Source organism: Fundulus heteroclitus, chromosome 15 (genome assembly GCF_011125445.2).
Source record: "Fundulus heteroclitus isolate FHET01 chromosome 15, MU-UCD_Fhet_4.1, whole genome shotgun sequence".
Lineage (NCBI taxonomy): Eukaryota > Metazoa > Chordata > Actinopteri > Cyprinodontiformes > Fundulidae > Fundulus > Fundulus heteroclitus.
This window is the reverse complement of record NC_046375.1, coordinates 9,107,874-9,122,311: the sequence shown is the minus strand read 5'-3', so window position 1 is coordinate 9,122,311 and position 14,438 is coordinate 9,107,874. Positions and strand designations below refer to the sequence as shown.

The 14,438-nt window shown below is 39.3% G+C and overlaps 1 protein-coding gene across 1 annotated transcript; it reads left to right on the top strand.

The window, feature by feature from the left end:
• The first annotated feature begins 935 nt into the window (after nt 1-935).
• On the top strand, nt 936-12,609 carry LOC105930703 (SIM bHLH transcription factor 1). Its single transcript, XM_012869039.3, has 12 exons — nt 936-1,191; nt 1,811-2,214; nt 3,584-3,666; nt 3,884-3,973; nt 4,110-4,218; nt 4,473-4,558; nt 4,938-5,137; nt 5,240-5,346; nt 5,507-5,654; nt 9,525-9,681; nt 9,796-10,183; nt 10,537-12,609. Exons 2-12 carry the CDS (start codon nt 2,040-2,042, stop codon nt 11,277-11,279), a joined length of 2,286 nt encoding a protein of 761 aa, XP_012724493.1. The 5' UTR covers nt 936-1,191; nt 1,811-2,039; the 3' UTR covers nt 11,280-12,609.
• The last annotated feature ends 1,829 nt before the right edge of the window (nt 12,610-14,438 follow it).

Sequence of the window (14,438 nt, the reverse complement as noted above, 5' to 3'; positions counted from 1 at the left end):
TGCATGCATTGATAGGAGAGGAGAAAACAAACTGTATGTATTTATTTATCTATATATTTATTTCACTAGCATTATGTACTTGGGTCAAAAGTTAGGAGAGGTACATTAGCTATTTAAAAAAGACACTGTCATTATTATTATTATTATCATTTAATTATTCTATGTATTTATTTATTTTATTCACTCCGGGGTGCCAAAGAAAAAGCATGTTCTAATTAGAACAAATTAGCTGATTCTTGGTATATGGGCTACTATCGGTAAAATAAACTCACGTTGCTCTAAATAAATCCTGAGAAGGATTCAGATTTAAAATATATATATATATATATATCTTATTTACCAAGATCATATATGGAGGCAAAAACATAACATTTTGCAGGAAGACGAATGAAATATCTTCCTATTAAAACAAACGTACACAAGGACTTGCAGGCTGTTACTTTGTTCAACAACACCTATGAAGATTCAAATTATCTATTCATTTATTTGTATTCATTAATTACCTCATTCATTTCTATCAAACCTATTTCAGAATTCCGTGATATCTCCATCAAACCAATGGTGTACCAGTCCAGGATTATTAGCGGTCCCCAGCTCACAAACCGTTACATAACTTTCTAGAGGCGCCCCTGCTTATGTTTGGCCTCTCACCTGCCAGAAATCCCTCTGCTATAGAACGGATTCATCTATTTCAGCTGGAACTATCATCTCCACGTTAATGACAAAAACACAACGAGATCACATTTAAGCTTCATCCGTGCACGGCAAAGCGGGGGAAGAAAAGGCTGCACATAACTTGCTGGATAAAACTTGACACTCGCGGTACGTGTCCAATCGCCTAACGACTCCAAACTCTTCCGTCCAATCAGAGCCGAGGAGAAGAACGCGGTGGGTGGGTGTTCGGCCGCTCGGAGAGCTGACGCAAAGATAGTTGAGGAGGAGAGCTGGTTTGGTGGGCACCCAATGCCACTCGTTGCGCGTCCTTATAATTTGGAGAGGCGTATGCAGCGCACGGCCCGTTCGCCTTTCCAGGTGGAAATCCAGGAGGAGCCGAGGGCAATTTTGAACCGGGACCACTGCTACTGAACCCGGTTCAGGACAGGTGAAATTCCCAGCAGGCGGCAGTTTAAGGGCCACAGGATCGATTGTTCTTCAAGTTCGGGGATCACCGAACGCGAACTATCCGCTCTGGTAGGAATAAATGCGTCAGCTTTCGATAAAGCCCATATTTCTGTTTTCGTGCAATCATCTTAAAAAAAAAACCCCAAAAAAAAACAATGCATCGGCGGTTCGAGTGGACGGCACGCAGTTGTGCACGTTGGAGGATCTGTGTCGGGTCAAGTGTCACCTCTTTGACACTTCATCAAGGAACCGCAGCAGTCCGATTTGTTTTGTTTCCTCTTAAAAAATGTCTGAAAACCTCACTTATACCGACAGATTATCCGTATGTTAAATTTAACATATAAATGCTTGTGAGAGGGCTCCAGACGGACGAGGCTCATTTAATAAAAGGGGAAATGCCCAATTTAGTTCGTGACAAGATACAAGGGCAACGGTTGTATTATTTCCTACATATTCAAGTAAAGTCGTTGCTTTTATTGGTTGTAATGCTGGCTTTGGATTATTTGTTTCATCGAGTAGTCGTTTTGACTCCTTATACAGTCAGAATGTATTATCAAAAATACAGCAGTTTGGAGCTTCTTGAGATTCTGCAACTCAAAGCTGGAGATAATCTGTAAATGTCCATAGAGTATGTTTTCTTTTGCACAGCAACGCATAAAAAATATTGTCTGCTTTCTCTCTTTCGCAGGTCATGGATGAAGGCCAGCGGCTGGAACTGGGAGGTTGAACTCGGGGAGTTCGAGGGATGTTTACGCACTTTGGATTCACATGATAACACCCGTTCTTCAGCTATTTTTTTTTTTTTTAAAGTCGATCTGAAAGAATAATGAAAACAAAGCAAAGCCGGCTGCTGTTGTTGCTTTAAATCGCCAATTTTTTTGAGACGTGTGAGGACATCCTCCAAGAAGCGCCGAAAAATGAAGGAGAAATCCAAAACGGCCGCAAGGACTAGACGGGAAAAGGAGAACAGTGAATTTTATGAACTGGCTAAAATGCTTCCCCTTCCGTCGGCTATTACCTCCCAGCTCGACAAAGCCTCCATAATAAGGCTGACAACAAGCTACCTAAAGATGAGGATTGTTTTCCCGCAGGGTGAGCCATCTGACGACCATTACGCGCCGCTCTCTTAAGCAAAATCACGAAACGAAATTCACACAAATATCCACAGATATTATTTGATGAAACTGTTTAATTGGCCGTAAAACTAAAGGAACAGCTAAAATAAGATGCGTAAAATAAAAACATTACGGTAAAAACAGACAAAAATACTAAAGGTATGTTTAAACAGCCATAAACAAGTAAAAATGTAGTAATTGAAAATATTACATTACTTTGAATGATACAGCCATGGAATCCACTGATTAAAGTATAAAACATAGATTAATTTATACGCTATAATGGAACAAACTATTCCTATTATAGCAGCCTTGACGCTCTAAAGAAAAAAAAATCGCAGTTCTGCAGCCAAGCGATTCCCTTATTGATCTACAGGGAGTCTTTACAAATGCATTACAGTTTGTTTGTAATTCAGTGCTTCCAAATGAGGCGATCTGCTACCATCTTTTTACACAGGTCTCTGCAGGTTTCTTCTCATGTGTGACTGAGAATACCAATCAGCAATTAGGAAGGAGGCGCAGCGAGGCGCCTAGTCGCCTATAAGGCCGTGTAAGCAGGCGGCGAGTGCGAGTTTTCCCCCCATTGCCTCTCTTCTGCAAGAAAAATACAACAATTGATCTGGCATGAAATCTTATACAGAAGCGCGTTTTCATTTATTTATTTTTTTATTTATTTAGTGTGTGTGTGTGTGTGTGTGTGGAGGGGGGGGGGGGCATTTTTAAATAGCAACATCGTACACGAGGGGGGAAACAACATAAATATATATTGAGTGAAAAAAAAACAACACAATAAGGAGGGACATTGCTCTTATATTTTATAGTAGCTAGTCCATAAGCTCTATGAATCGGGGACATAGTCCGCATGTTCATAGAGTGATTTGTAGGCTATTTACAGCAGATACATTTTATCCATGAGGCTCCATTTTATGTGAAGCTGGATGGATTTAAATAAGCAGCAAGTTATACATTTAGACGCTATTTTAATATAATGGTTAATTTAAAAAAGAAACAAAAATCTTATGATTGCAAAATGCATTACTAACTGTATTTGCTTGTCTTGCGCCCTTCCAGGCTGCACAAAACGGGAAGAGAGACTGTTTGTAGTTAATGAGCAAGAAGGAATTGCTTTCACTATAAATTGGTCATTTAAATGGAAGCCCCCCCCCCCCCCCCCCCCCCCCTTTACGCACATGGCTCACCGTGCGTGAGCCACTGTGTCATCAAAATGTCCTTGTATTTTATACACATTTTTTAATAATAATAATAATAATAATAATAATAATAATAATAATAATAATAATAATAATAATAATAATAATAATAATAATAATGTATATATTTTGTAGGTCTTGGTGAGGCTTGGGGTCATACTAGCCGAACAAGGTCTTTGGACAACATTGGACGGGAGCTCGGCTCTCATTTATTGCAGGTATGTTTATCATCTGTGTCGGTATTGTCTTATCGCAGTCTGCCATATTACGCCAAAAAAAAAAAAAAAAAAAAACATGCGCACAACTGAAGCAGAATTCTCTTGAAGATTCTCCTTTATTGTTTTACTCTTCATATTTTTTATATTCCTTTATTTTATGTATAGCTTTTTATTTATTTATTCCTCTATTCTGCATTTATTTGTTTATTTATTGCAGACGTTAGACGGATTCATATTCGTCGTGGCTCCAGATGGAAAGATTATGTACATCTCAGAAACGGCGTCAGTCCATTTAGGACTGTCTCAGGTTTGTTTTCTATCGTTTTTACATTTATATATTTTTATTGATATTATTATTAAGAATCATTCTACTGAATATCCGCTCTTTATCCATCTACTCTCATCGGTGTTTCTCCGTTCATTACCTGAGTTGTTCTCAACAGGTAGAGTTGACCGGGAACAGCATTTATGAATATGTCCATCCTGCCGACCATGATGAGATGACAGCTGTCCTGACGCCACATCAGCCTTATCACTCACATTTTGTGCAAGGTATACAGGCGCGTTTTACAATAATAGCACTACAAGCGGTCTAGTCGGAATTAAATTACAATTTATTAGGTCTCTATAATAAACTGTTGACGCGTGTATCGATCGGGTTTGCACGTGGTATTATTATTATTATTATTATTATTATTATTATTATTATTATTATTATTATTATTATTATTATTATATTAAATAGTATTTTAGACTATCTGAGACGGTGACAGAAATGTTTTTTTTTTTCATTTTCTTTTTTCTAGAATATGAAGTGGAGCGTTCTTTTTTCTTGCGAATGAAATGTGTGTTGGCAAAAAGAAACGCAGGACTAACCAGTGGTGGATACAAGGTAAGTTGTTGTTGTTATTATTTTTATTGTTGTTGTTGTTGTTATTATTATAGAAAAATAATAATCATTCATACATAATAAAATACACATGTTTTTCTAATAAAATTATAATTAAAATGAACTGCCTTAAACAGTTTTCTTTTCCTGATCTTTGTGTTTTGCTTTGCTATTATGTAGTGCAATATTTTAACAATGAACAGTAGCAGTTACATTTTAACAGTTAAGCATTGACTATTTTACCCTAGGCTATTGTACGTTGTTATTGTATAAATTATGTGGGATGCTTTTGTCTTAAAATGTTTCTATTTACCTTGGGTTACGTCTCCTTAAAAAATAATTTCTCCTGAGTACTTGTCATTATCCTCCTGCCATACAACAGGTGATCCACTGCAGTGGCTACCTGAAGATCCGTCAGTACAGCCTGGACATGTCACCTTTCGAGGGCTGCTACCAGAATGTGGGACTGGTGGCTGTCGGCCACTCTCTGCCGCCCAGCGCTGTGACGGAAATCAAACTGCACAGCAATATGTTTATGTTCAGGGCCAGTCTGGACATGAAGCTCATCTTTCTGGACTCGAGGTAAAGGGACCTGAAGAATTTTGTTATGCATGTGATAAATATGCAACAGAATCAGAAAAACATGACTTTTTTTCTGATTTTCTTCGTGCGCTTTGTATTCAGGGTAGCTGAGCTGACGGGTTATGAGCCCCAGGACCTTATAGAGAAAACGTTGTACCACCATGTCCACAGCTGTGATATCTTTCACCTCCGCTGTGCTCACCACCTCTGTGAGTTACACTTTAATGTTTACCATGGGTAGTTTGGCCTCTTGTCAGCTTTTAATTTGTCCTAATAGTGGCACTTCCAAAACAAGAACTCAGAGAATGCAAGCTAATAACTTGTTCATCTGCTTAGTCTGAGTTTTTTTTATATATATATCTCTTTCAGTGCTGGTAAAAGGCCAGGTCACTACTAAATATTACCGTTTCCTTGCCAAACATGGTGGATGGGTCTGGGTCCAGAGTTACGCCACCATTGTCCACAACAGCCGCTCTTCAAGACCTCATTGCATCGTCAGTGTCAACTACGTTCTCACGTGAGTCTCATTGGGCTGGAAAGTGATTTGATTTGCATTTGTTCAAATTCATTGACAAAAATCAGCCTTTGTCAGGATTCTGTTGTTTGAAATTACAGCTGCAAAATACAACACAAGTCAGGGACTTGAGCAGAACAAAAAAAAAAAAAAACGCTGGGATTTCAGTTGTAAATATTTAGCAAGATCAAAGAAAATGATGTCACACACTCTTTTCATCGCTCCTGAAGCTTTTTGTCTCCCAAAGCAATCCTTGCCCTTATCTCTCTGTAACCTTTATGCAAAAACCCGCCAAATGCTGCTGCTGCAAGGTTTAGGCGGCTCTCTGTTATGAAAGCACAAAGCACACTCAGGCCCCTCTGAGACAGCGAGAACAAACATCAGGGTTCAGCCCCATCAAAAACCCTCTACTGTCACCATCGATTGGGCAGTCTAAGGAAAGCAAAATCGATCAAACGGTAACTCGGAAATCAATAGCTATCTCATAGATGTAGCACATATTGGATTTTACTTGTTAACTTTGGTTGATCCGTGTGTGTTTGTGTGCAAGTGCATGTGATGTAAAGGTGTCTGAATCTGTACGCGCATGCATGCACATGGCTGTGGTCTAGGCCTAGGTATTGATTTCCTCGATGCAGTACGGAGAAAACAAAGCAACTACATTAAAATGACAGTAAATTTCCTTGGAGATAATTAGGTATAACATGACGGTGTCGAGACACTTACAAGCAGCAAAAGGTGCGAAAAAAACAACAAATGCTTTAAAGAAATAGAAACAGCTATCTAATCACCTAAGTCAGACAACATTGTAACCCAACAAGAATCCATTAATAAATCATTCTTGGTGGTTGGCTGGAGTTTTCTTCTTTTTTTTTCCAGACACAAGGTGCTCTGCCTTTGACCCCACAGTGGAATTTGGCCAACACAGCTGAGTTTGTACAAAGGCCTGACACTATTGGCTCAGACATAAGTCAACCAGGACTCAGATAGGATTCAGAACCGGCCACTGCAACTGTACCTGCAAGAGCAAATAGCACTCATGCAGTGCACTGGCTATCCAAACATAGCCTTTCCCCCAAGGTGTCATACAGGAGAATTGGATCATATTTAGAGTTGTATTAAAGAGGCTGGCTCCACAGGGTCAGGGATGGGTCACAAGGTTTAAAATGCCAGGCAGCTGCTATTACATACTGTTGATGCGATAAGTTAAGAATAGGCTCATGTTTGCTGAACACTTGACACGGGAAGCCTTTTTCTCTCCCTCGACAGTAACACTTGGAGTGTGCAGCTGCAGGACAGTGGTTTATCGGGTACACAAGCTAAATACATGCATGCATGTAAAGAGAACTCTTTAAAATGCAATGGAGGGATTTTATTTTAGTTGCTGAGGAGGGTGCGTTGCAACCATAGGGTCTCAGAGCGTACCTTTACTTGCAGTGAGTTCTAGGACTGTTGTGGTAAAATCTGCACTGCAGAAATCAATGATTAACTGTCCTCAGTTTGAATTCTTGCTATTGTGCCATTTTTATGTGTTCTTCAGCCAAAGCAGCCCAGTATTTGTGCCACTACATGCATGTTGTGCCAGTTCATGGTTACAACTCTGTGCATTCTCAAAATCACTGAAAACGTGCTGACATGCTAATTGGAGTTTCCCAGGTATTATGTTTGTTGTGATATTAAAAGGAAAGCAAATGTACCTTTGGGACTAATTTAAATGTCATTGGTGTTGGACTTGTGGAAATTAAGTAAAACATATTTAATGAATCAAAATTACACATTTGAACTTCAGGTTGTACAAAGTGCTTTACAGTGTGTTCATCTGTTATCCATTTGCACATGTCTTTATGCATTATCTTTTGAAAAGAATGAATAAATAAAAAATATCCTATACAAACTGTATTTTCAGACCCAAGAAAATCAAAACATTTTGTCACACTACAAATTAGACTAGTACAGAGTGGTCTAGGTATTGCTTCTACTGTAAATAAACAACAAAACATCTACTCGTAGAAAGTACTCCCCGCTTTTGTGGGAGTGAAGAATCTTCAGAGGGAGTTTACCTTTTAACAGTTTCTCACTTTTTCAGTTTATTATCAAAATAATTTATCAAATTAACTCCTGTATCCGAAGCACATGAGTACATGTGGGGGGTTGTGAACATACAACTACCTCTAATTTCAGGCTTATTTTATTTTTGGACACAGTTTAGAAACATATCCACTTCTACCAAAGATTTTATGGAATTTGTATAAAGAAATTTGCTTGCTGGGAGAATCATACTGGCAATTAGTTTAATTAATAGTCCTTATTGTCCTTAACTTGCATCATGAAAATTTGATATGTGACTATTCTGTAAGTAATTTCCCCAAACCTCTATATAGAACTTTAACTCTTTGATACAACATGCAAAATTAACTCATTTCAATCCACATATTTCCAGCATCCAGTTTATGATCAATAATACCCTCTAAAACTTTATGTTCATAAACATATTTATGCTTTGGGTACATAAAACCGGCCTGACGTATGAACATACTTCGAAACGTTTAGGATCCAGTGATGGTCAATGGACTCAAGAGTAGATGAAGTCATACAGGACAGGTTTAAAAAGGCATCAGTTGCCTATCTACTAAAGAAAACATTCATTATTTGAAAGCTGTTTTCGCAGAACCACATTGTGAAGATACTTTCATGATTTCTGCCGCTTGTTTCCAAACTGGGGTCCCATTTCACAAACAACACTGTAACTGTTAGTGGACCCATGAATACTATAATTCCCTGCCCTGGTTACTTGTGAACAAAACAACATACCTTGCCCCTCTAGGTCTACACTGAGGCTCTAAGCAGAACCTCTGCTTAGAGCCTCGGCTAGCCTTGATTTGACATTACATATACATGTTTCTAGCTTAATACGTTTTTATTTGTGTGAGAATTTCACTGCTTTTTGTCATAGGGCAAGATAATTAATTGGGCAAACATTTGCTAAAAACTGATCACTCTAACACAGAGCCACAAAAAATACTAAATTCCCCAACAATAAAATTGAAGATAGTTGTTCAAGTGAATGATTATGTTGGAAAGTCTGCCAATCTCTATTAGAAGCATTTGTTTTACTTTACAAACAGTAGATACAGCTTCTTAGCAACTCAGTTGATTTAGATTTAGCTGGTTAAAATGTTCCTGATTTATCAACATACAAAACTTTCCAATAAGCTAATTATAGCCTTGGAACAAAGTTAAGTGAGGATTCAAATCTCAATTTTCTGTGAAATTGCAGAAAAATATGTAATGCTAGAACAAATATTTCTTTGAGATGTAAATTCTATTGGCCATATACTTGTTATCTCACAAACCACAGCTCAATTAGCTTTTTCATTGTATCTGTTGTGTCCATTTGTCGGCTCAGTGTTTCTTATACTACTTCCTTTGCAATGTTGAGACTTGGGTGAACCCATTTCAAGCAAGAAAATTGTACTGCCTCCTGAGTAACAATGGTTTTACACATGAAATTAGCCAAATTTGTTCATACATATTTAAAGGTGTCAGCTTGTCATAAAATTTCAGTTTCATTCCATTGCGTTAGCCTAACATCTAACCGAAGAAGTTTGAAGGTGGGCGGAACAGTTTAGTATGTAGCACATGGGTATTTAGATAATTACAGGTGCTTAAAAAGTGAAAGTTAAAGAAGAGACATAAAAAAAATCAGAGACTATTCCTTGTAACCAAAGGAAAAAAAAGGCTGCTTCTTCTAAACTTCAGTCCTTACTTATGTTATAGACATTGCAAGAGCCTAAAATAAACCATAAGCTGCAATTCTTTTCCAAAGCATAGTTTTCTGTTGATGTCTAACATGTCTGTCACCTTTATTTAAAGGGACACTGAGTATAAAGGAATGCAGCTTTCCTTGGACCAAATGAGCCCCACAAAACCGGCCTTCCCCTACGCCGACAGTCACAGTGAGGACAGAAAAACGACCAAGACTCGTCTGACCCAGTCAAAGGCAAAATCAAGAGTGTCACCTTATCCACAGGTAAAAACTAGCGTCATGGAGCTAAAAGCAAAGGAAGTCTTTGATTTTGTTTGCCAAAAAAATGTGTTAGGAACAGATTTCAAACATTCAAACTGTGATTTTGTGTCTTTCCAGCAATTTGCAGCTTTTAACCCCGAGCGTTCAGAATCTGACCAAGACAGCCAGTGGGGAGGAAGCCCCCTGACAGACTCAGCCTCTCCTCAGTTGCTGGATCCGAGCGAGGCTGCCGAGGCATCTTGCGCCTACAGACTGTATCCAGACTCTAGCTCCCTGTGCTATGGCTTGGGTTTATCTGAAGATGATCTTGCCCACACCCAAACTCACCCTCACACCACCACCTGCGACCGCGTCCGATGCCAAGGAGGCCGCTATTTCCTGGGAACCCCTCAGTCGGGCCGAGAAATGTGGTGGGACACCACACGCTCAGTGCTGTCGCTTCCTAAATTCTCTGTGGACAACAGTGAGGGCTATGAAATCACATCCTACCATGGCGCCATTCATGGTGAGGTGTTAGGTTTGAGACCACAACCATCTGTCTCTGAAAATAGCTCTGGCCTTGTTTCTCCTGGTAGCTTCCAAATGCTATTATGGGACATGCTAAGTTGTTTACGCCGTCTCTTGCCAGTGTGGCGATTGCTACCATCTGTTCAAAAATTGCCTGCATTTGAAAGCCAAGTAATTTCACATTTCACATCCTTAAACAGTGAAACAACCCCCACGGTGTCTCTGCCAAGACATCAGATCATGATTCCATATGCACTCGAAGCAGGATTTTACACATTCACTGTTTGTTTATCTGCGGCGAGGACCGGCTTTATTCGTTTGTAACATGTGGCCCTTCATTTCTCTGTGCAGGACGGGGCCACTGGGATGACGACAGCATTGTGAGTTCACCTGACGGAGGCGGGTCCACCAGCGATTCGGGTGAGCGCTATCACGGCGACCAGTTCCAGTCAAGTCCTCGGGAACCAAGCAAGATGGAGACCCTTATCCGAGCCACGCAACAAATGATCAAAGAGGAGGAGAATCGCTTGCAGCAACAGAAGGTGCTGCTGGATGTTTCAGGCCTCACAAAAACTCACAGTCCATGCTTCGCCTCCTCCATACCCCATCATTCTCAGCTCACCATGCCCAGCGTGGTGTGTCGTGGTCCTGGAGCTCCCAGCATCGACCTCCCATCTGAGCCCCTTCATCACCGGGACGGTGTCAAAGCGCCCGGCCCCCATGACAACGACGAAAACACAACCAGCCCAGTGTCAGTTTCTCGCCTCAGCAGCCCCGGCTCTGATGGTGTCCCCAGGTCCGGCCTCCTTCTAACCAAAGACTACATGGCGACAGATTTGTCCCCCCACCCTTCGCAAGCCCACGGGAGTCCTCTGCTTTATCCAGCCCAGGAGAGGCAGCAGATGAACAGGCAAGCGGCATATGCTTTGACAGGGTACTCCCTGGAGCACCTGTACGACCCAGAGAACTTGAGGAGTTATTCCAGCCTGGCGTGTGGAGGAGTCCAGTATGACGTGGCATCTCATGTGAGGATGCAGGCGGAGCAGATGCAAGGACACAAGGCCACCTCAGTCATCATTACCAACGGCAGCTGACAGTTTCTGGTGCAGATCGGTCACGTCGTGTAACTGAGGACGTTGCAGCTGACGGCGATTTATGCGTGAGCATAACTGAGATAGACGCTTGGTAAAAGAGACTACATTTTTGACTGAAGGATGAAACACCTGGTTGTTGGACTGATGTTCTCATGGTCGTCCATTGAGCACTGCTTGTAAATGTCAGGCCCTCGCAATGCGCCATTCTTTTTTCTTTGTTGTCAAAGGATGATATTCCAAAGCTCAAAGGAAATAATGTCTATACACTGCCTGGCACTGGGAAGAAGTGTGCTCCACAAAAGCGAAATTGCTGTTATTTTAACGGTGGTGAACTGCATTACCCTCCCACCAGAAAGCTGGTTAAACATCAAGCAAGTGTTTCTGTCCCACTCCCCTCACGCTTCGTTGGACATCAGAGTTAATCTGTCCAGGATGTGATTTCCACAGACTGTAGGAAACGTGTTGTTCCATTGCCCTTTTACCCCCCTAAAACAACCCAAACCTCCTTAAGAGCATTAAAATGCAACAACGGAAAGACCTGCAGACAGACGAGCATTTCACTGTTGTAAAATGTCAATGTTTTCTTGTATTTATTAGTCAGTGGAATTTTTTTCTGCATGTACTATTATTTTCAGTCAAAACAGAAATATTTTCTGGTGCCAATAAAACCGTTTCCACGATTGGTTCAGACCATCCTTACCATATTAAAAAAAAAGTATAAATAAAGAGCAAAAACAAAATGAGAAATCTACCTTTGACATGTAAACGAGCAAGATCTGCAGGTGTGCACGGTACCAAGTGAGAATTTGGTTGCGACTAAAATATGTTATACATATTCAGGGTATTTTTTATAGATTTTCTTTTTTGTTTACTTCATTTTTTCATATTTCTAAATATACTTTAACAATCCTTCACCTGCAAATTTATATCAAACCATAGTAGTTTCAAGGGTTAAAATAATCAGTGCAAACTATAAAAAAGTTTTTTTTCTCATTTCTTTTTTTTAAACATATTTACATAATATATTCACTTTTACACAAATACAATTTAATTTAATTTTACAATGAAATATTTATTAATTGGCTCAAAATGTCACCAAAACTTGAAACCTGCTGCAAAAAAAACAAACAAAACAGAAGGTATCAATGCTGATTTGTGTTGTCATTCCCATACACATACAGTGCTACTGCCCAAGACCTCTGATATTTGATAGAAGTATTGATGTATGTATAGTATTTAAGTTTATTAGCTGTGCATTTCTTTGTTTCACGTTTAATTTAATTTTTAACCATTTTGTAAAATACGACAGTAAAGAAAGAATGATAAAGTCTTTTATTGTTGTTTTTTGTTTGTTTCGGTATATTCTTTCTTGCGGTCAACAATTTCTAGTCCCAAGCGCCTTGCTTTTATATAATTTTTCAGATATGCAATGCCTCACTAAAGTATCCATAGCTGAGCACCTTGGCCCACAATTTTCGGGAGGGATTTTATGTGATAGAGTATTAGATTATTGTCCTGCTGGAAGGTTTGCCTCTCTGGGTTTTTATTCCCTTTATTTAGTTTCATCCATCTTCCAATCAACTGTGACCACCTTTACATGCCTTTGCTGAAGAAAAGCGTCCCCAAAGTGTGATGCTGCCACCACATTTCAGTGTGGGGACTGTGTGTTCAGCATGATGTGCAGTGTTCGTTTTTAGCCATGAATAGCATTTTACATGTAGGCCAAAGGGTTCAGATTTGGTCTCGTCTCACCAGGCAGCCTTCATCCACATGTTTCAATACAAGGATGCAAAGAGCTAGTGGAAAACTACAAACCAAAGTCAAGGCCTTTTTTCTTCTATGGATTTTTTCATTTGACTCTTCCGTACAGGCCAGATTTATCCCCAGATTATTTTACCTGAGCTTTGTATCTCTGCAGCACCTCCAGAGTTACCACATGCTTTTTCTTTGCTGCTTCTCTGATTAGAGCTCTCAATGCTCTCATTGTTAGATGAACAGCTGTTTGTTCAGTAATCTTTCTAACAAAACTTTCAGGGCCTTCACAGAACAACTGTATTTATACTGATGTTAACCTACACACAGATGGACTGTATAGTAATACAGCTAAGGCTTTAATAATGAAGGGGGGCTGAATACACTTGCACACCTTCAGAATCATACTTTATTTGTAAAAACCTTTGAAAAACACACATCGTGTTCCTTTTACTTTAAAACTACACATACATTTTTGTTGGTCTGTCAAATGATGTTTGTAATTATAACCTGAAAAAAATTCAAAATGTTAAAGGGTTGCAAATCCTTTACAAGCGGCTTTAGTAAGTATTTGCTGTATTGTGGCCAGACCTTGGTAACAGCGCCACCGTTTTAATATTTATCATATGGCGGGAACACATGAGCTGGTGTACAGTTGGCGATCCTTGAAGGAGAAAGTTGGTTCAGATTTTGGATGCTGGGACAGCCATTTTAAGCAGAAATGTGCAAACTTTTCACCATGTGGGCCAAAATCATCAAATGGAAAGTGCCTGCTCAACTATAATGTAAATGTGCAATATTTTAGTAGATCTAAGTAGTCTTATTTTTGTGGATAAGGGAGCTGTAAATTATTATAGATACAAAATATGAAAGGTTTTGCAGGTTTGCATCATTAAAAGAAAAGCATACAGTTTCCAGATTTTTAGGACTTGTACATTTCTGGATGAGAACAATAAGTCTATTCCACAACATTTGGGTCACTCTTTCTTTAAAAATACTTCATATGTCTAACAAAGTTGAACAAACCAGTTACATTTGGATTTGGGTTCACCCAGGTCTGCTTTTTGAGTATAAGTAACTGAATATTTGTGGTCCTATTTACTATGAAATAAAAGAAAGCAAATAGGGTGATTATTAAAAGATGAATGCTTTGTGTTGTACCCAACATTCCTAATTTAGGAAGATTTCAATTTCTCAGTAAAAAAAATAAAAATACTTAAAAAAATGAAAGAAAAAAAAATCCCCTCCTGCATCAGTAGCCTGTGCTGGTGGACCAAATAAATGTGATTCTTGAATTGTGATCGGGGACTGCAACAATAACGAAACAGTAATGAAATTGCTAAAGGAGTTTACTAATTTAGTTGTTTACAAATGTCAAACATTAAAAATCTATTAAAACAGCAAAAG

Bases quoted from the DNA above. Each gene is read 5' to 3' on its own strand.
- LOC105930703 (XM_012869039.3), top strand. From the start codon at position 2,040: ATGAAGGAGAAATCCAAAACGGCCGCAAGGACTAGACGGGAAAAGGAG. The intron at 3,974-4,109 runs GTTTGTTTTCTA...TGTTCTCAACAG, and splicing joins TCCATTTAGGACTGTCTCAG to GTAGAGTTGACCGGGAACAG. The intron at 10,184-10,536 runs GTGAGGTGTTAG...TTCTCTGTGCAG, and splicing joins CTACCATGGCGCCATTCATG to GACGGGGCCACTGGGATGAC.